Here is a 19,660-nt window from a genome sequence, read left to right as displayed (position 1 = left end):
AGTCAACAAAGATGAATTGCTAGAAGTGAAATTAAATGTGATTAGAAAGATTTGAAAAATGACAATGGCAGGGGGAAGCTAGGATGAGACGTAGGCCTATATGAAGTTATGATATAAGGCATACTGAAAAAGCCCAATGAATATAAAAACCAAAGTAGAGGCACTTTGACATCTTTTAATTTAAATTGCACGAGGAACAGAAAGCTGCCTATGGTTTAAACGGAGCATTTACTACTAGTTCAGATTGAAGATTGTTTAAGGAAAAAAAAACCTCCATCAGTTTGGCTGACATTCAGGTTGTGTTGAAGTTAGTTGCCTCCATGAAAGAAAACAGTGATCACAAGGAGAGTGAAGAACTTTATTGCCAGTCAGAGATGGTTTCATCAATTCAGAAGTCATCATGAATTGACTAATGTTGAGCTCTCTGGGGAGGCTGCTAGTGTGGCTAAAGATGCTGCTGTGAAATTTGTGCCCAGGCTCCAAAGATTAGTTAAGGCAAGTGTTACGATGATTGTCAAGGAAGGCAACCATCAAGAACTTAACAAAAGATACGGGATTGTAAAGTGATCATGAAGGATATAAAGGATAGATGAACTCGCTTATAGGAGACAACACAAGAGCGTGACTTTAAAACCAATGTTTACCTGGCCAGTTAGCTATGGCCGAGGAATTGGGGTCAGGAAAATACAAATGTGGGTACCTGGGGGTAGAGTCTTGGAGTATGAGGGAGAGGTACCATAGGGTAAGGTTTTTATCTTAGTCCTTAAATGTTATTTACATGTTTGGGGGCAGAGATCCTTAGTTTACCAGATGACATTTTTCCAGAAAGGGAGAAGCTTAGAAATGGTTAATCTAATCCCTTGCTTTGTGAGATTTAGGCTTAATATATGAAGATATACATTGATACATTGATATATCTTAATATATGAAGATAATACATTGTTTAAGGATAGAATGTCAAGAAATACGATTTTAGAAACACATGATAACTTATATTCTGTGAATTTGGATTTTGCATTCTCCCCATACTCCAACTCCTTTTTGTAATGCAATATCTATTCACTTTCCTAAAGATCTCATGGTGGGGGTGGAGGTCAGGAACTAGCAATGTTAGTTTTTTCTGATTATTTTGTAGCCTTGTTTATAGCTAAATTTGAAGGTGGGTAAAAATAAGTGGTAAATTAGGAACTATGTTGTCTAAGTAAATACCTCTCCAAGTTAAATGGGTTACATATATTTAGAGTTTGCAGAGCTTAAATTCATAATTCATGGCTTGAATTACTTTTAGGAAATGTAATTTGCAATTAGTCTGTAAGTTCTGGTAAAAAAAGGAAGTTAAGAAATTTTGTTTACTTTTGCATTTGCTTAAAAAGTTATTACCTTCTTAACTATAAAAGTAATATATGTTCATTATAGAACATTTAGAAAACATTGGACAGCATGGAGTATGTGTTAAATCACTGTCCTCTGGACTGCCTGCTAGTGGTTAGCTAGTTAGCTACTACTCCGTGCTGTGTCCTTCCGTTGTTTCTAGCCTCCTGGTGCTGCTCTGATAGTTGGTGCCCTGTCCTGGATTGTCCTAGCCCGTGCCAGAGCAGTTGGTAAATAATGTGTGCAGTCCAACTTCTTTGGGGTCATAGTTAATTTTCCTACATAGCACAACTTTTCCCCCCTGTAGTATTATATCCTGAACATCTGGGAAGATGAAATAGATTTTCTTCCTTTGTGAATTGCCTACTTAAGGACTCTGCCCTTTCTCTGCTGGCTTTCATTGTTTATTGAAATTTGTAGTTACTCTCTGTTAGGTCCCTTCTTTGACTCTACAAACTTTTACACATGTACCTCATATCAGAAACAGAAAAAAGAAAAAGCTTGCTGCCTCTCCTTACTTGTTAGTAGGAAAACATACTCATGCTCTTATGTGTGTGAGGGAGCAGGATAAACTTTGGTAAGTAACCTGATTTAAATGTACTCCTTGGTCCATAGATGAATGGATGAAGAAGATGTGGTGTAGATTCATCGTGGAATATTATCCAGCCATAAAAAAAGAATGAATGAAATCTTGCCATTTGCAATGGCATGGATGGAGCTAGAGGGTATAATGCTAAGTGAAGTAAGTCAGTCAGAGAAAGACATACCATGTGTTTTCACTCGTGTGGAATTTAAGAAAACAGGCAAAGGAAAAGAGAGAGATAAACCAAAAAACGGGCGCCTGGGTGGCTCAGTCCTTAAGCATCTGCCTTCGGCTCAGGTCATGGTCCCGGCTCCCGGCTCCTTGCTCAGCGGGAAGCCTGCTTCTCCCTCTCCCACTCCCCCTGCTTGTGTTCCCTCTCTCGCTGTGTCTCTGTCAAAATAAATACATAAATAAAATCTTTAATAAAAAACATTAAAAAAAAAAACCCCAAACAAACCAAAAAACAGACTCTTAACTAAAGAGAACAAACTGATGGTCACCAGAGGGGAGGTGGGGTGGGAGGATGGGCTAAATAGGTGATGGGGATTGAGGAATACTCTTGTAGTGATGAGCACCAGGTGATGTATGGGATTGTTGAATCATATTGTACACAAACTTATATAACACTGTATATTAACTGTACTGGAATTAAATTAAAAAAATAAATGTACTCTTTGGAACTGGAAATCAAGAAGGCGCCTGACAAACTTAGAGATTGCCAAAAGCACAATACTTTTGGTACTGATGGTTGGTTGGGCATTCATGAAAGATTGCTGCCAAAAGTACCTTGTTTGTGTCAGCGGGATTTATCCCTTGGTGTTGCAGCTTGACTGCATTTGTGTTAGTGCCAGGCAACGATTCAAGGCTTACTTACATTTAAATAAATATTTCCAAAGTTCAGGTGATTAATATTTTTAACAATCATTTATTTTTAGGTCAGAGAAGCTTCATGATTGGGCTCTTAAGATTTGGATGCATCCACAAGTTGATTAGAATATTCATGTGCGTGTGCAACCCTTAGGGTAGGATCCTGTAAAAGTACAGTTCTCTGAGGTCTAATCCCAGTCAGCCAATCCCTTATGAATAACCTGAGACGTTTTACTTTTGTAGTTTGTAGAGCTACTCCAGGTTTATATTCATACCCAGTTCAGGTTCCAGTGGTCCTTGGTGAAATGGGTTAGGAGGGGACTATTTGTCAAACTAAAGGTCAGATTAAAGGAGAATATGATAGTAACAGCTTCTACATCTTAATATGCTTCCTTACCACTTGATTGCAAAGTTGATTTTAACAACTGGCTTGGTGTATGTTTCTGCTCTAGCACCCACCTGAAGTGGTAGTCCCGGCTCAAGATTGGTTATCCTGACTGTACTGTAGAGGCCTGAGTCCCTGTACTTTGGATCACTCAAAAATGAACATTGTTCTTTCTCTCATTAGCACTGTTTGTACGAATCATTTTGGCACATATATATGTAGTTTTATCTGCCTGATTGGACTGAAAGCACCTTGAGGCAAATACCGGTGTTTGCTGTTTTTAATCTCAGAGTGTGTAGCACAAAATGTTGCACCCAACAGAAGTCTAAAAATGGATGGTTCCCATTCAGAATCTTGTGATTCATTTATAAATATGCCAGTTTAACGGGGAAAGAGTAGTGGATCTCTTGGCTGACACCTGCTTCAAAGTGTGGGCTTGTATAGTTCCAAAAATATCATGTGACTCATCAGAGTCAATTTTGTCTTGGTGTAAAACCTTACTAAATATGTAACTGTCATCTGACTTAATATTTTTTTCTTCCTTTCACTGGCTGAAGTGCCTCTTTGGGTGTAGTTCTGTTTATTTTCTGTACAAGTCTCTGGGTCAGGGAGTTGATGTTACCACTGATTTCCACAAGATGGCAGACCAAACCCTTTTATCGTATTGCTAGGTTTCAAAGACTTTTTGACATTCGAATATGCTCTTAATTGCATTAAAATCTTTTCCGCTTTTTCTTTAGATGGGCAGTATCAAACCGAGAAATGCTCATAGCCCAGAACAGCTCCTTGGAATTTAAACTACACAGACTGTATTTTATTAGCTTATTAATGGGTGGAACTACGAATCAGCGAGAGGCATTACAATATGCTAAAAATTTTCAGCCATTTGCCCTAAATCATCAGAAAGGTGAGTCTGGAGTCAAATGTTTTTGATACTTGTTTTTCTCTTTGTTTGGCCGTGGAGCCCAACATGGGGCTTGAACTCACGACCCTGAGATCAAGACCTGAGCTGAAATCCACGGTCAGACACTTAACCAGCTGAGCCACCCAGGCGCCCTGAATGTTTTTGATATTTGAAACAGACCTAAAGCCACCACTGGGATTTGAGTTTATCTTAAGGAGATGTAATACATATTTGCTAATGAACTGAAAGAATTGTAGATGATAATCACTTAGGCAAAGGTCTGCCTGGACCTAGAACAAAAGTAAAACATTGAAGCCTCTAGGATGAAAGAGCAAGGCCACCCCCAGTGCTGCTGATACTGCCCCCACACAGTGTCTGAGGGCGCACCAGGGTGACAGCAGTGACACTGAGCGCCAGTGTGGGGGTACCAGTGTTCTGGCCAGTTCTGCGGCCAGCAGTCTGTGATGGCCTCATTTATGATGTCATCTTTACTGCTCTAGACAGTGGTAGTTAGACGATGCTGTGTATAAAAATAACTTGAGGTTCATATTTAATGCTTTCCTTTTCTTCCCCTTTCTCTCTGCCATTTCTCTAATTTAGGTTGAAGGGAGAAACCAAGCTTAAGGACGAGAATTTTAAGAGACATTGTTAATAATTTAGGCTATGTCAGTTGGGGGAATTTTTGCCTTTCTCAGCACCTATTTCGGGTGTGATCATTCACACTTACAAATTGCTGCTGTTTTTGCATAGACATTCAGGTTTTGATGGGAAGCCTTGTGTACCTGAGACAAGGGATAGAGAATTCGCCGTATGTTCACCTACTTGATGCAAACCAGTGGGCTGACATCTGTGACATCTTTACGAGGGATGCCTGTGCTCTCCTGGGGCTCTCGGTGGAGTCCCCTCTCAGCGTCAGGTATGGAGATTGGTTGTGCTATTGAAATATGTGCTGCTTTGTTTTGTTTTTTCTTAATTTCTTGTGTAGTTCTCATTGTCAAACCTGAAGACAACGTTTGTCTTTCTGAGGGACGGTACAGTTGGTATTTCAAGAGATCATCACAATTGGCAGTGAGACAGTTTTAGAACAGTGTGACCCGTGAACCTCTGGGTGTCCCTGAGAACCTTTTCCACTGTGTTGATATTTGCGCAGATGGTGCAGACATAATAGTGGATTAAACTGCTCGAGCCTTAGCACAGATCAGTGCGGTGGTCCCAGACTCTGGAAGGACTCGCTGTATTCCTCACACGCTGTACTCCACCACCCACTTGCAGTTTAAGACACTAGCTTCACTTCAGACTGTTCTTTAAAAATTATTAGTTTTATTACATCCTGACCTTTAACTACACATCTTTTTAATATTCTTTGTGAAGAGTAGGAAGTTCTCATAAAGCAGTTCAGCGTCAAGCCAAAGTATCATGCTTGTCTCAAAAACCAATTAATTACACTTAGGTTTTTGGCAGATGTTTTTTCACATGTATGAAGTGAGTCATGTCAAGGAAAGCAGCTGTCTTTTTGTATATTTTAAATTCATGAGTTTAAGCTAAAATAGAAATTTGGGGAAACTTTTACCTGCCACTGTGGGCTTAACAGCTTCCCAGTACTTTTCTGATGAGATTGGTGATATTAATGAGTTTGAGTTCTTTGATATTGTATAATGAAATGTATTAACACTTAGAAGATCTTAATTCGCTGTGATCTTACAAAATCATACGTGAGTAGAAGATTCATTCACAGTATGAGACAGTTGGATTTTAATGTAGTAGCATACAAAAAGATTCAATGATAAGGATTCAGATTTCACTTTGCAACTAACCTTAAGAAACTATCCCTTGGGGCGCCTGGGTGGCTCAGATGGTTAAGTGTCTGCCTTCGACTCGGGTCGTGATCCCAGGGTTCTGGGATCGAGCCCCACGTCTGGCTTTTGGCTCAGCAGGGAGCCTGCTTCTCCCTCTGCCTCTCCCCCTGCTCGTGATCTCTCTCTTTCCCTCTCTCTGTATCTCTGTCTCGAATGAATAAATAAAATCTTAAAAAAAAAGAAACTATCCCTTGTTGAGTTTTGGTGTGGCATTAAAGGGGAATATCACAATTATCTGAAAAGGCAGTTAAATTACCACATATCTGTTTAAAGCTAGATTTTTTCCCCCATTTACTTCAATTAACAGAACAGATTGCAGAAGAAGATATAAGAATCCATCTGTTTTCTATCAAGCTAGGCATTAGAGAGATTTGTTAAAAATGTAAAGAGTGCCAGTCTTCTCACAAATTTATTTTTGGTTTGGAAAATATAGAGGTTTTTTTTGGGGTAAGAATGTTACTTGTAACATGTAATATATTATTTTAAATTGATAACTTTAAAAAATTTTTCAGTTTTAATTTCTAGTATAATAATGATAGCTATAACCCACAAAAACAAATGTCTTTTGAGATTCTTAATATCTAAGCATGTAAGTGGGTTCTGAAGCCAAGAAGTTTATGAACCTGTTTTAAGAAAATGACCTTTAGCTCTCTCTTTAATTCCTCAAGTGTTTTGAATCCCTGCTATGTACCAGGCATTGTGTGGGCTACAAAAATGAATAAGGTACCGTCTGTGTTCCATAGGGTGTTCCACCTGAGCATAGGAGACACTGGTCCAGTTAACTCTAAGGCATGACCAGGCTGCAGGTCAGGTTCTCTGGGGGAACAGATTGTGAAAGGGTGGAGATTGACATGCAGGAAGTTCTTTAGGATCAGCCCTGGTGGAGAAATGAAAGCAAGATTAGGCAGAGGGTAAGTTGGACTGCAGTGTCTTATCAAAGACCTCAGCCCCTCCCTGAGGAGCTCTGGAGCTCTGATGGGCCTGTGGAATTGTCCCAAATTGGGGCAACAGAACTGGGCTTCTGTGTCCTCACACAGAGCAATCCATCACATGTGACCCTGGTCAGGTGACTTGCTTCAAGTGAGGATAGTCCTGAAGAGGGACTCAGCTGAGCGTTGACTGTCAGCACTTCCAGATCTGAGAAATGAGCACTTCTGCCCTGGGCAGGGCTGTCCTGGTCTATATGCAAACTGTTTCAGAGTGTCATTCATGACTGATAAGCAGAGCCTGTTGAATCTGGTGGTTTTGTAAAATGTAAAGCTTTTTTGGGGTGTTAATTCAGCAAAGCAGAGGGCTTTGTGCCCTGTCCAATGGCCAGGGCCCTCGGCACCTGGAGCCTGGAGGAATTGACATTTCCTAGGACCAGGCTGTCTGCCACCTGGCCTGGCACTGACATTTCTTCTTCTGCTCCCCCAGTTTCTCAGCAGGTTGTGTGGCGCTGCCAGCTTTAATTAATATCAAAGCTGTGATTGAACAGAGGCAGTGCACTGGAGTTTGGAACCAGAAAGATGAATTACCCGTGAGTTCCACTTTCTATTGGTTGTTCATTTTTTCCTGCCGTTAGGAGGACATGGATGTTAAGGGTTTAAAATGCCTGTTTTGCCTTTTAACCTTTTGCCTTTTAACCAGAGAACATTATTATAGCCGTTCAGCCGGGATTCTTTTATGTTATGTGTAGACATCATTAAACAATAGAAGTGGGAAGCTAGTACATTTTGGAAGCACTGGAGTTTTTTTGTTTTTGTTTTTGTTTTTTTTTTTACTTAGAAAAATAAAATTTTGACTTAGAGTGGCAGTGCAAACTCATGAAGGAAGACATCACAGGTGTGTGGGAGGTATACACTTAGCATGCGTTGTGTTCTGCAGTGTAGTTGACAAACCACTTTACACCATGATTCTTTTAAAATATAAAAGCAGTGAGTCAGTTGGTTAAATTTAGTTTTGTCTTAAGCATTGATATTTATGAGATTATGATTTGTACTTATTAAAATAGCACATAGCTTTTAAAATAAAGGTTGTCCCTGGGACACCTGCAGTCATCAGTGGCCTTCCGGTGCTGTGTCCACTGCTGTCATGGAACAGACCATGATTTTAAACATTAGCTCCCATCACTTGCCAGCTCTACTGCTTCTCTAAGCAGTAGTTGGTCCAGATCTAAAATGGGGACCATCCTTCTCTTTATGGGACTATTAAAGGCTAGAGATAACATTGGCATGCTTAGAATAAGATGGGACACATAGTAGGTACTCCAGTTTTGCTGCCCTAGTAGTCATGACATGGAGTGACAAAGGTCACTATATGAGAGTTTCCACTGGATCTCTCACTTAGTGCCAGAGCAGGCACTAAAACTCTGACTAGAATTACCATTCCTGTCGTGGTTCCTGTTGAGATCCTAAAAGGCTAAATATGCATTTGGAGTTTCACTTCTTTTTTGCCACACCTGTGCACAGGTTTATCTGCAGTTACTTCCAGCTGGTAACTATCAGTTGGTTGCCCCAGCTTCTCCTCGGAGATCTGTTTTGATTAAAGACACAGGTGCACTGCCAGTGCTGGGTGTGGTCAAGATACAGGCAGCTGCCCTGCTTCATTGCTGCTCATTTGAACACGGGAAAAGAACTTGAGCCCTCACTTGCTTTGCTGAGGCAGGTGCCTGCAAGAGTCTGGCAGTTTCCGAGCTGTGTTAGGAGCATCTGTGACATTTGGCACTAGCATAGAGCATACTGAAATCTGAATCTGCTTGAAAAGCCTGCGTGTCAGGGTAGTAAAGCAATGGGAGGTGATGATCTGGCCGTTTATTCTCAGGATTATTCTGTTACACTTTGTCAACGTTCTTGAAAGAGTCTGGGTAATAGACTTTATATTGATTAAACCATTTTAGATGGAAAGAAAACAGCTGACGTCTGTGGAGCCACTGTCATGTGCCAATCACTGTGTTTGGTGATTTCATAGCTTTTGTTTGTTTTGTTCACTCTGAAGAAAAATAATCGAGACACCTGCCATGGGCTCTGACGTACAGATTGTGGAAGGTCTTGCTGAGCTTGAGTGTCAAGTCCTTGTTTCAGGTGGTTTCTCTGGACTGTTAACACACAAAACGTGGGAAACTCAGATCTGAAGCTTGCACAAAAGTAAACCTTGTTTAGTCTGCCTTTAAAATAATTATTATTACACTGAATTTTATCACCCACCTAAGTGAGCTACAAAACAGAGTTTCTGGTGGGTTTTGCCCTTAGGGTATATCCTGACAAATTTTCAAGAGTGTTTGTTTGACTTCTAGAGAATTGCCTTCCCTTTGACTCCTCAAACATCAGAATTCGGTTTGAAAAGTAGTGTTGTAAATAATTTTGAAGGTTAACTAGAATTATGAAGTAACACTTGGATCCCTAAGACTACCCATCTTTGGGGTAAGAGTGCTGTAAAAAGTTAAATTCAGATGAGTAGACTGATAAATGTTTTTGCTGCCCAGTGCATATTAACATTGTAGATGGTTTTCTGAAATATAACTTGAGCCTTTTTACTGTTTTTAAGATTGAAGTGGACCTTGGTAAAAAGTGCTGGTATCACTCTATATTTGCCTGTCCCATTCTTCGTCAGCAAACAACAGATAACAACCCACCCATGAAATTGGTCTGTGGTCATATTATATCAAGAGATGCCCTGAATAAAATGTTTAATGGTAGCAAGTAAGTGTCTGACTTTTTAAACGTTGGTAAAAACATTTTTCTTTTGGAACTTAGTGGGGGGGGGGGTGGTATCTGATTTTTTTGTCAGTCTTTTTATTCATAAATTTGGTGATTAGATTTATATGCATGTTCTTTAATCTTAACTTTTGGGGTAGGCAGTACATTGTCATTGTGCCCTGCCTTTACACGAAATGTAACAAACTATATATGTTCTAAGCTTTGCTTTTTTTACTTGATATATCTTGGAGGTCTTTTATATGCTACAGAGAGAGCCCTCATTCGTTTTTAAAGCTGCAGAGTATTCTACCGTATGGAAATGTGGTAATTTATTTAACCGGTTCCTTATCAATGAACCTTTAACTTTTGTTGTTATAAAGTGAATTATTTTATCTACATGTGATATGTAAATTGTAGAATTGGAATTGCTAATTCAAAGAATATATACATTTATAAGTTTTATACCCATAATGGGCCCACCTTATTAAAAAAAAAAAAAGGCTCAAAAGCCCATTTCTAGTTTAGGCAGTTAGAACATTTTTCATTGGAGTTCATTTCAGACCCGTTATGGTAAAGTCTTTCTTTTGAAAGAAGGTCCTGGCATGTACTGAAGCTTCTTGTGCCCTTCCCAGCCCATGCAGCAACCCTGCTGGTGCTGCTGCCTTCCAGGTGCCTCGAGCTTGCCGCTCTGTGCAGCTCTTCTAGGCTCCGCACCTCGTGTCACGTTTGCCGCACGTCACTGCATTCTGTGACCAGTACATTTGAAACTTGTTTAAAGACAGGAAAAACCTAAACTTTGGAGGAGAAGAATTGGATTGACTTTTAAAACCGCAAAAGCAGTTTTCAAAACCGTTGTCTTTGTCTTGTTTACGAAACAGTTTTCACTAATTTCTACAGAAGAGGAGCCTTCATTTTAGTGTCTGGCTTGATTGGTGTTTACTTGTGACCCTTCAGAGCTTGGCTGTTATATTAAGAGAAAGCACAGTTAACCCTCAAAACAAAATACAGATTGTGTGTGTGTGTGTGTAGTTGTTAGAGACATTCTGTAGATGAAAATTGAATGCTTGGTACTGATCTTGTTCCTTGATTCAGTATTTTCTTTTTTGTCTTTAGATTAAAATGTCCATATTGTCCAATGGAACAAAGTCCAGGAGATGCCAAACAGATATTTTTCTGAAGAAATAACTTTAATTTGCAATTTGTAAGTGAAACTGAATTGTGGCGCATTTCAGAAGAGAACCGTTCCATTTAATGCAGCTAACTGAGGACTCCCGTGTTTATATAAGCTAATGTTCCAGAAACTTTGCCAACATTTTAGTGTACACACACTGAGGGGAGTGCTCCAGATGAATATTATCATAGGGCTTTATTATATTCTTGGTCTTCATTTTTGATCAAGTAAATACACCAGCAGTTGTCATTCAATGCAGGTTTTTGTACTTAATTATATGGTGATTTTTTTACTTTTTAAGAGCAGAAACAGAAATCAACCTCCCTGCCATGTGTTTAATATATCTCCTGCTTTTACTTTTGTCATTTCTTGATAATTGTAAGGTTTGAGAATGTTTGTGAAAAAGTTTTACTTCCTGTTATGTATACATAATTAAATGAAAATTCTTCAGAAAAAGTTTGAAAAACTGAATTGTGGTTATAAAACTAATTTGCATTTTTTTTGCTTAAGGAAGAAAGCTGTGATAGATTCCCAATTTGCTTTTTGATGTTTTCCTCTGCTCCAGCTCTCACCGTGAAGTCAGCAGATGTGCATTTGAGCTCTGCTTGTAGCCCCAGCGGGCTGCCTGTTTCAAATTCCATCATGAATTTAGCAGGTTGGTGTGAGAAGTCTTCCACTAGAACGGAGTGGAAGGAGTACTATTGTTTCTTTGCTTTTATTGCCAAGAGGTGCTTGTTTTAAAAGTGTGTTCAATAAAATGAAATTCTGAAGTTAGAGGTGTTCTTAAGTTAATATTTACTCTCTTGGTCTTGGTAGCCCTATTCTCTGAAATCTGCCTTCAGGACTTGGCTGTCTGTTTCATTTGTATATCATTGCAGACACAGTGTTGTTTGTGTGTGTATATATGTGCACCAGCATCAAACATTGTGTATCTGGAAGGGAAGAAGCATGTTCCAGTCCTAATATGCAGTTACCAGACTCGTTACTTTAAATCCTTAAAGTTAGAAGTTAGCATATTTTCTGTAGTGCAGAATATGTTTATTGCTGTTTTTGTATTTGAATAGTATACTGTTCAATGCCTCTCTTCTGCAAAGTGTATCATCTCATTGGCTGTGAATCTGTATATTACTCTAATGGATACAGATGATGATCTTTTCTCTTGTGAGGTATCTTCATTTAATGCACTGTCCAGAAATAGCCATGTGTAAGAGTCTTTCTCTGTATGATGAACGAACTACATGGAAAGGATTCTGTGGACATACTTCTGACTTACACCCGTTAAGTCACTTCATTATGAGAAGAATGTTACATGGAAATCACCAAATATTTTGCAACTTTATTTCGTCTGACATGGAACTGAACATCACTATAGGAAAACTTTGATAAGAAAACAAAGAAAAAAGAAAATACAGAAGGAAAGAGGACCGTGACACTTTGCATTTTAAACTGCAGATTGGTTTCTTTTGCAGGGAGGGAGAAAACAGGTTTGGTGCTGAGTTCCCTAGAGAGTGTCGGCATGTGCAGTCGTATACCAGCCCGCATGGTTTGTCCTGAAATGTTTATCTGGGAGAGCAGGGATTTTGTCTCAAAGGAAAGGGGTACTGCAGGAAAGCTCTGCTTGACTGCTGTGTGTGGTCAGGCTTCCTCTGAGCGCTACTGTGTGCCGGGTGGGTTAGCCAGGAATGGCGGCTGGCCTGCTCAGAGTGTTTGCTCTGTCCGATGACCTCTGTCTTGTTGGCCCCACCGGGACTTTATCCCTGTGTTTCTGCTTTCCTGTTGAAACTCTCCCTAAAGTTTCCCCTCTCTCCACTAAAGCAGTGAAGGCAAAGAGCAGAGAGAAACTCCTTGGACTCCGTAAGAGAGGGTAGAGAATTCCAGGCAACTCTGGCTGAGGATGTAAACCTGGTTTATGACCTATATTTCCCTTTGAGTTAGAATCCAGAGTATGGTTTTTGTTTTTGTTTTTGTTTTTTACTTTTTTTCTCACTAGGCCAAATTTAGCTTTACTCACAACTTAGTCTCACCTTTTCACCTCAAACACTTAAAAAACGTTCAGGCTTCACATGAGATTTGTACAATGTAGATGTCGCTCAAGAGGCCGGTGGTAAATATTTTGGGGGCCAGACAGTTCACATAGTCGTCTCAGGCCACTTTTAAGGACACAAGCCAGAACTCTGCTTTGTCCCTCTCCCAGTGTGGGGAATCCTGTTGACAGTTTTCTGTGCAGCTCATGAAACTTTAAAAAGAGCATGCTTGTAACTGAAGCATTTGATTTTACAGTTTCCTATGTAAGGTCCTTGTAGTCCTACTGGGCAGGTAGGGCCAGAAATTTGACACTCTTGATTTGACAATTTAACATGAAAATTATGTCTTGTGACCTTTAACTAACTGCATGGACTTAAAACATTGGTGACTAAATGTGAAGGAGAGGTGGATTTGAAAAGGCCAGACCTTAACCAAAGATGCTGAAATACAACATGTTGTCCTTTCGACTCTAGAAACACCTTCAGCAGTGGTGTCAGGACCTTATCGCTGAGGCTGTGTATGTCAGCTGCTATGTCAGCAGCACAGGAGGATGCTCTTTGTCACGCTCTGGTCATGATAGAGCCAAGGTTTTTTTAGAGTCAGACTCATTATAATAATATACATTGCAAACAGAGTTTCAGAGTGGTTTCCTCAATTTCCTTAGGAACCATTCCATTCATCAGTCATGGACAAAGGCCATGGGACTATGCTAAACCAATAAAACCTTACTAGAACCTTAGATTCTGATTTAGCCAGAGCGTCTGTGCTTTCAAGTACAATCTGAAGTACAGTGGCTAAGTTTGTCTTTCAATCTTTTTTCTCCGTAGTGTGATCATCACAAATACCATTTCTGTTATTTTGGTGGTGATTATGTGAAACTTCTAATACAAAAATGAACGGGTATTGGTGCCTCTTGATTTTAAAAAATGTTGAAGAGAAGAGCCACCTCATATTCATAGGGTGTGTGAGTATTTTGTGAGTGTATGAGCATTTAATTGAAAATAAGAAAGGTATGAAGTTAATCTTTTGATTTTTCTGTAGCAGCTGATGTATACACAGACACTAAAACCCACACCAAATTATGTGGGGAATGAGGATCCTTTTTCTCTCCAGGTAGTCCCACAGGTATGTAGTTTGTTCAGTATTCTTTATGCTGTGAGTTATTTCCACCTCAGTGGTTCAGCCTTTGGGACAACAGATATTGCAAAAACCAAGGACTCTTGGTTATTCGCACAAGACAAGCTGCTGGTAGACATTAGCCCTCTGGTTTTCCAGCTCAACTTCTGATTAGTGGACTGACAGTCAAGCTGGTCAGTTTGCTTAGTCAGCAGACTCAGGTTATTTTCAGGGAAGGCATGGTTTGGTTAATTTCATCACTAGGATGTGTAAGGTGAAGACACAAACCAAATACCTTTCATTACTTAACTCTACGTACATTATTTTTGGTAACACTAGAATGCTGTGGTCTTGAGGGAATGTTGGCAAGGAACACATACATAGAAGATTTGGTGCTCCATAAGCCTGTCCAGCTGTGGTGGGTTTTATGTGGTACAATAGTGTTTACCATAAGCAGGTACAAACTTCATGAACTGTTCTTATTGAACTATAATTGAGTAGATACCAAAAATAGAATGACAAATGTATTTTAATAGCAGATGAGGCAATTAGTTTTAGGGTGAGTTTTCCACTGTTGATTTTACTTCAAGAGATAGAGAAAACAAAGATTTGTTTTCAATACATTTCCGTCTACAGTGCTAAACTGTAGTGAGCATATGCTTCGTTTACTTCCAAAGAGGCAACAGCAGCTGGAATTGGCTGACAGCACAAGCTTTGTTTCGTGTTGTGTGTGGGTGAGGATTTACACTCTTATTTTAGCAGTCACTTCACGTTCTCCAGCAAGGCAGATGTGGGGTTCACTAGGACTTAGTGCCTGATCTTTTCTTTTGGGAAGGGGTGGGAATGAATGTAGCGGGGATGGGAGGGAAGCAGGAGAAGAAAATGGGAGTGTGAGTGAGTGTGCATGTGTCCGAGACTCACCGTTCCCCCCCGCACCTGTGTCCAGCAAGGAACAGGCATTTAATGTATTTTGCTCACGACTGCAGCGTGCATGTATTTTTTTTTTCCTCCTCCGTGTTTTCTAAACTACACTAAAAGGATTCATCAAATCATCTTGTTCAGATGGCTCAGGATTGTATTTCTTTTGCTTACGCTGTGCTCTTGGGTTCTATAGTATTTCTAGAATTATGTAACAAGAATAGTGTTGCACTGTAATCTATCATATAGAGCTATATGTATGGAAAATTTTGATCAGTTTTTTAAGAAATGTATCCTGTTTGCAAAGGCACAATAAAGTTGCATCTTATAGACTATAGGCAATAAAGCTAACAATAAACCTTATTTAACACAAACCATATTCATATTCTCTGTTCATTTGATTTTGGACAAAGTCCACCATATCCAGTAGTTTCAGGGATTTCATTTTGACTTAAAAAGTTCTGATATACCTAATTTATAAATTTCAGACTGATATAATAGAGTTTTGGAAAACTATAACAAATGCTTTGTTAATGTGTTTATTCCTATGTAAAACACATGGCTTCTCCTGTGTATATTTTTAAAAATTAAAGAAATGCACATTTAAAAAGAGTTTTGTGGAACCAGTCTGTATAAATGTGATAGGTCACAGAGGCATGAGGGAGGGAGTATGGAGGTGTCAGTTGTAAGAAGAGAACATTGCTGCCTGTGTTTGCTAAGGGTCTGAGTGTAAAGAATTTAAGAAAATAGCTTTGTCTCCATCCTGTCCTGTTTCTGTGCCACCAGCAGTGGAAGAGGAGGTGGCTGGGCACCATCCCCAGTTTCTAGGAGGAGATTGCATTCGTGTTTACAGGCTCCTGCACCCTGGGCATGCTGCGTCCTGTGGATGGTTGGGACCCTCTGGCTGGGGTGATAGTGTATGACTGGGAAGAGAAGCCCTGGAGCCACTCACGGGCTGCTGGTGGAGTGGGGCATGTACGGTCGGCGTTGCCAGGGAGAAAACCGGGCTAAGCTGTCTGTTCTATTTAGTGACAAGCTAACGTGGTGGAGACCCAAGAATCTATTCGTGCTGCTTTTGTATATTTTTTTTAGACTTATTCTTATCTGAGATTTAGAAATGTTTCCTACTTGAGAACAAGTGTGGGCCCCACCCAGCTGCATTTGGAGCCAGTGGCCCAGGTGGTCCAGGTGAGGCCTGGCAGCCCTGGCCAAAGATCTCCCCACCCATCCCTGCAGCATTTGGGGCTCTCTAGGACTCAACGTGTGATCTCTAGCAGCAGCAGCATCACCTGAGAGCTTGTGGGAAATGCAGAATCTCAGGCCTCAGCCCAGACCTGCCGAATCCGAATCTGCACACTTGTGAGAAAACTGGCTTCCCTTACAAGGGGCCTCTTGGATGCTCCCTCTTTTTTGAAGTATCCTCTCTCTTCAATGACAGGTGGGGATCACGTCTACCAAACAAAATTTACCCTTGATGACTAAGTCCTGAGTCATCAAGAAAAGTTAAATTTAGTGTGCTTTGAACTCTTGTTTTAGTACTGTGATTTTAAAAACCAGTGCATTTCTTTAAGCATCCAGGCATTTGAAGGGGGTGCTGTATTTGCAGCATAGCAAAATACATTTCCCATCCCCTTCCCACCAAAATGGGCAAGGATGATCACCAAAGATGAAAAATAATGGATTTTTGTAATGGCAAGATAAAGACTGAAAATGCACCTTTAGACCGAACAGTAGCTCAGTGCCCTCCACCCCCTGGTAGAGGTTTGGTGATAGTATCCTAGCAAACAGAAATGTCACTTCACAGAGGACCCACCTGACTTTGTTTTCTGGCACCCAGTAAGAAAATCTCATAACCCTGTATACACAAGATTTATAGTTCTGAAACATGTTTTACAAAACGAATGCTTCTAATGTGTCATAATGCTGATATATTTTTTAAGATTTTATCTATTCATAAGAGAGAGAGGGAGGCAGAGGGAGAAGCAGGCTCCCTGCTGGGACCCCATCCCAGGACCCTGGGATCATGACCTGAGCCGAAGGCAGAGGCTTAACCGTCTGAGCCACCCAGGCGCCCAACACTGATATTTTTAATTTATTTGTTAATGTTCATCAAGACTCTTAAGTTAATTTTATGACCTGCTAACGGGTCATCGAGATCCACAGTTTAAAAAACCTTGCGGGCGCCTGGGTGGCTCAGTTGGTTAAGCGACTGCCTTCGGCTCAGGTCATGATCCTGGAGTCCCGGGATCGAGTCCCACGTCGGGCTCCCTGCTCAGTGGGGAGTCTGCTTCTCTCTCTGACCCTCTTCCCTCTCATGTTCTCTGTCTCTCATTCTCTCTCTCTCAAATAAATAAATAAAATCTTTAAAAAAAACCTTGCATTAAGGGACAATGGTAGAATGATCCATTCACAAAGCTACTTCGAAATCTCTGTCAAGATATGTATGATAGAAAGTATTTTATTCATTCTTAAAAAAAAAAAAGAATCCAAAAACCTTTCCTTGTTGTGGAGAGTTTCCTACATTCCTATGAGTCTTCTATGCTAACAGATATACCTAAACATTATTAAGTATTGTCTAAGCAAGAGCTGTGTTGTCAGAGAATTTTGAGTTTCCTTGGGAAGATCAAAGTGCTTTGTGCTAATTACTTAGAATCCTTTCATTTAATAACTCAAACAGATGTGTGTATGTTAAATGCAGAAAACATTTAACATACCATGGTATGGCACCTTCAGTCATTCAACATGGGATTTTTTTTTAAGTGCCAGGCACTGAGAGAAAACGGTACTTGGTGTCCTAGAGCTTAGGGACTGCTTGCAGATAAAGAAAAGTAGAGCACCAAGCACCAAGGCCCTTGTAGGGAGGTTAGTTCCCACCAGTGACCCTAACTACCAGAGGATGATGGGAGAGAAGAGAAGGGAGACATGCAATAAATTGTGTATTTTTAAGGCCCACTCTGGCTACAGTAGCATGAGAAGTGGTTGGGGAGGGGGTGAGGTTAGAGCAGGGGAGGCCAGTACAGTAGGTAATTAAAGTGAAATTTGAGTATTTTAGGTCCTGTGTAGTATTGTGAATAGACAGACTTGGGTCTCAGGACCAAGATAATGTATGAGTGAGAAATACAATGAAAATCTAGCAAAGAGATGTTTTTGTCATAAAATGTCAGTGCTCCAAACCCTTCTGTAAGTCAGAGAAGCAGTAAGGTGGGGGTCTCTTAAATGATGGGCTTCCTTGCTCTGGTGTTCTAAAATATATTCCCAAGTCTCTCTGTTGTCTACATTTTCTAGAAGGGTGAATTTTTTTCTTTTCTTTTTTTAAAGATTTTATTTGAGAGAGAGCACACGAGAGCACAAGTGGTTGGCAAGAGGGGGAAGCAGACTCCTGACTGAGTAGGGAGCCTGATGCGGGACTTGATCCCGGGACCCTGGGGTCATGACCTGAGCTGAAGGCAGACGCTTAACCGACTGAGCCACCCAGACACCCCTAGAAGGGTGAATTTCTAACTTCACACTCTCCTGTTGGTCTCTACACTATGTGGGTTGTGTGATTTTCTGCTAATTTCTAGTCAGGAATGGATCTTTTTAACTCCATTTGAGGACTGCATTCAGCCACTGTGCAAGGGCCAGCCACCATGCAAGTAAAGGGCTTTGATGTCGTTTCCTCTCTAAAAGAAAAGTTATTTAAGAGGAAGCTTGTTATTTGTCAGTGTTCAAGACTAATCATTTTGGGAGCTTTCTCCCCTTCTGAACAGGTTAGAAATGCGTTTCAGGTTTCCTTTCATTCATAAGACCATGTTGCTTTTAGTTGTTTTAGATCAGCGAGCTAATCAGCCCCAAAGAGGAATTTCACAGGAAATTATTAAATAGTCCTGAAAGCTTTGAGAAGTAGATGAGGAACTCTGGGCATATGTCCTTTGACTTCACTGCCTGCCCGTGAGGAGTAGGCAGCCTAGGGTTTGTAGGCTGGCTTCATGCCGTCAAGGGCCCCAGCTCCTGTCATTCTCCACAGCCTTCATGGGTGGCCTCAGTCTCACCTCTTTGTAATAGTGCTCCAGGCAGGAAGGAGGAGGAAGGGAGTGGGAGAAGCAGCAGCTTCCAGTTGAGTTAGCCCCTTTGAACGGGTCTTTCCTGGAAGCTCCATCCAATGACTTCCTAGCCACAGTTGGTGCAGGGAAGCCTGGGAAATGTCTGGGCACGGCGTCACCTCTAGCACCACGAGGGGTCTGCTGGTAAGGAAGAAAGGGTGACCGGTTGTTTGAAAGCAACCTGCAGTCTCTGGTACACTTGCCGGTGCCTCGGAGCCAGGAACAGATGAAATTTCGTTCGTGTAAAGGAATTAAGCTGTTGGTACCAAGCAGTTGCAGCCTTCCACCTGCTCTGAGAAAGGAGACAGAGGGAGAGTTAGCTGTCACGGAACCATCTCCTTGAGCTGCATTTCTTGGCCCCTCGTGGTATTCGCGTTAAAAGCAGGGCCCTCACCCTGACTTCAGAGAGGATCCCATTTGTTTGATTTCAGAGCAGGTGGTGACCTTTGTTTTCTACCTTGGCCTGCATAGGTGTAAAAAAGTGGTTTTGGGTCCTTAACACTTGTGGTGGCACAGCATAACGTACACAGCTGTCGAATCACTCCGTCGTACCGTTGTGTGTCCACTACACTTCAGTTAAAGAGAAAAGCAGATGATATTCAGGAGAGCAGAGCAGCTAGGCATTTGGGCTGTAGGATTGGACCTGAGTTCATATCTTGATCCCACCACCAGGCTCTGGTGTGATCTTGGGCAAACGTTCAAAAC

General features: G+C 40.9%; 1 protein-coding gene across 3 annotated transcripts in view; it reads left to right on the top strand.

Moving 5' to 3' along the window:
* Positions 1-11,588, top strand: part of RMND5A (required for meiotic nuclear division 5 homolog A) — a 58,672-nt gene extending 47,084 nt beyond the window's left edge. The window contains exons 5-10 of one of the 3 annotated variants that reach the window (XM_028122395.2): positions 3,947-4,113; positions 4,861-5,026; positions 7,383-7,485; positions 9,492-9,646; positions 10,757-10,844; positions 11,329-11,588. In XM_028122395.2, the coding sequence (XP_027978196.1) occupies positions 3,947-4,113; positions 4,861-5,026; positions 7,383-7,485; positions 9,492-9,646; positions 10,757-10,820 (655 nt within the window). In that variant the 3' untranslated portion in view covers positions 10,821-10,844; positions 11,329-11,588. Of the gene's footprint in view, positions 1-3,946; positions 4,114-4,860; positions 5,027-7,382; positions 7,486-9,491; positions 9,647-10,756 lie in introns of all 3 variants that reach the window. The other 2 variants (XM_028122394.2, XM_028122393.2) reach the window with 2 other exon arrangements.
* The last annotated feature ends 8,072 nt before the right edge of the window (positions 11,589-19,660 follow it).

The sequence above is a fragment of the Eumetopias jubatus genome, unplaced genomic scaffold (assembly GCF_037043125.1).
Source record: "Eumetopias jubatus isolate StellerSeaLion01/CBP00866 unplaced genomic scaffold, mEumJub1_p1.0 scaffold_9, whole genome shotgun sequence".
Taxonomy (NCBI): Eukaryota; Metazoa; Chordata; class Mammalia; order Carnivora; family Otariidae; genus Eumetopias; species Eumetopias jubatus.
This window is presented reverse-complemented; position numbering and strand designations above follow the sequence as displayed.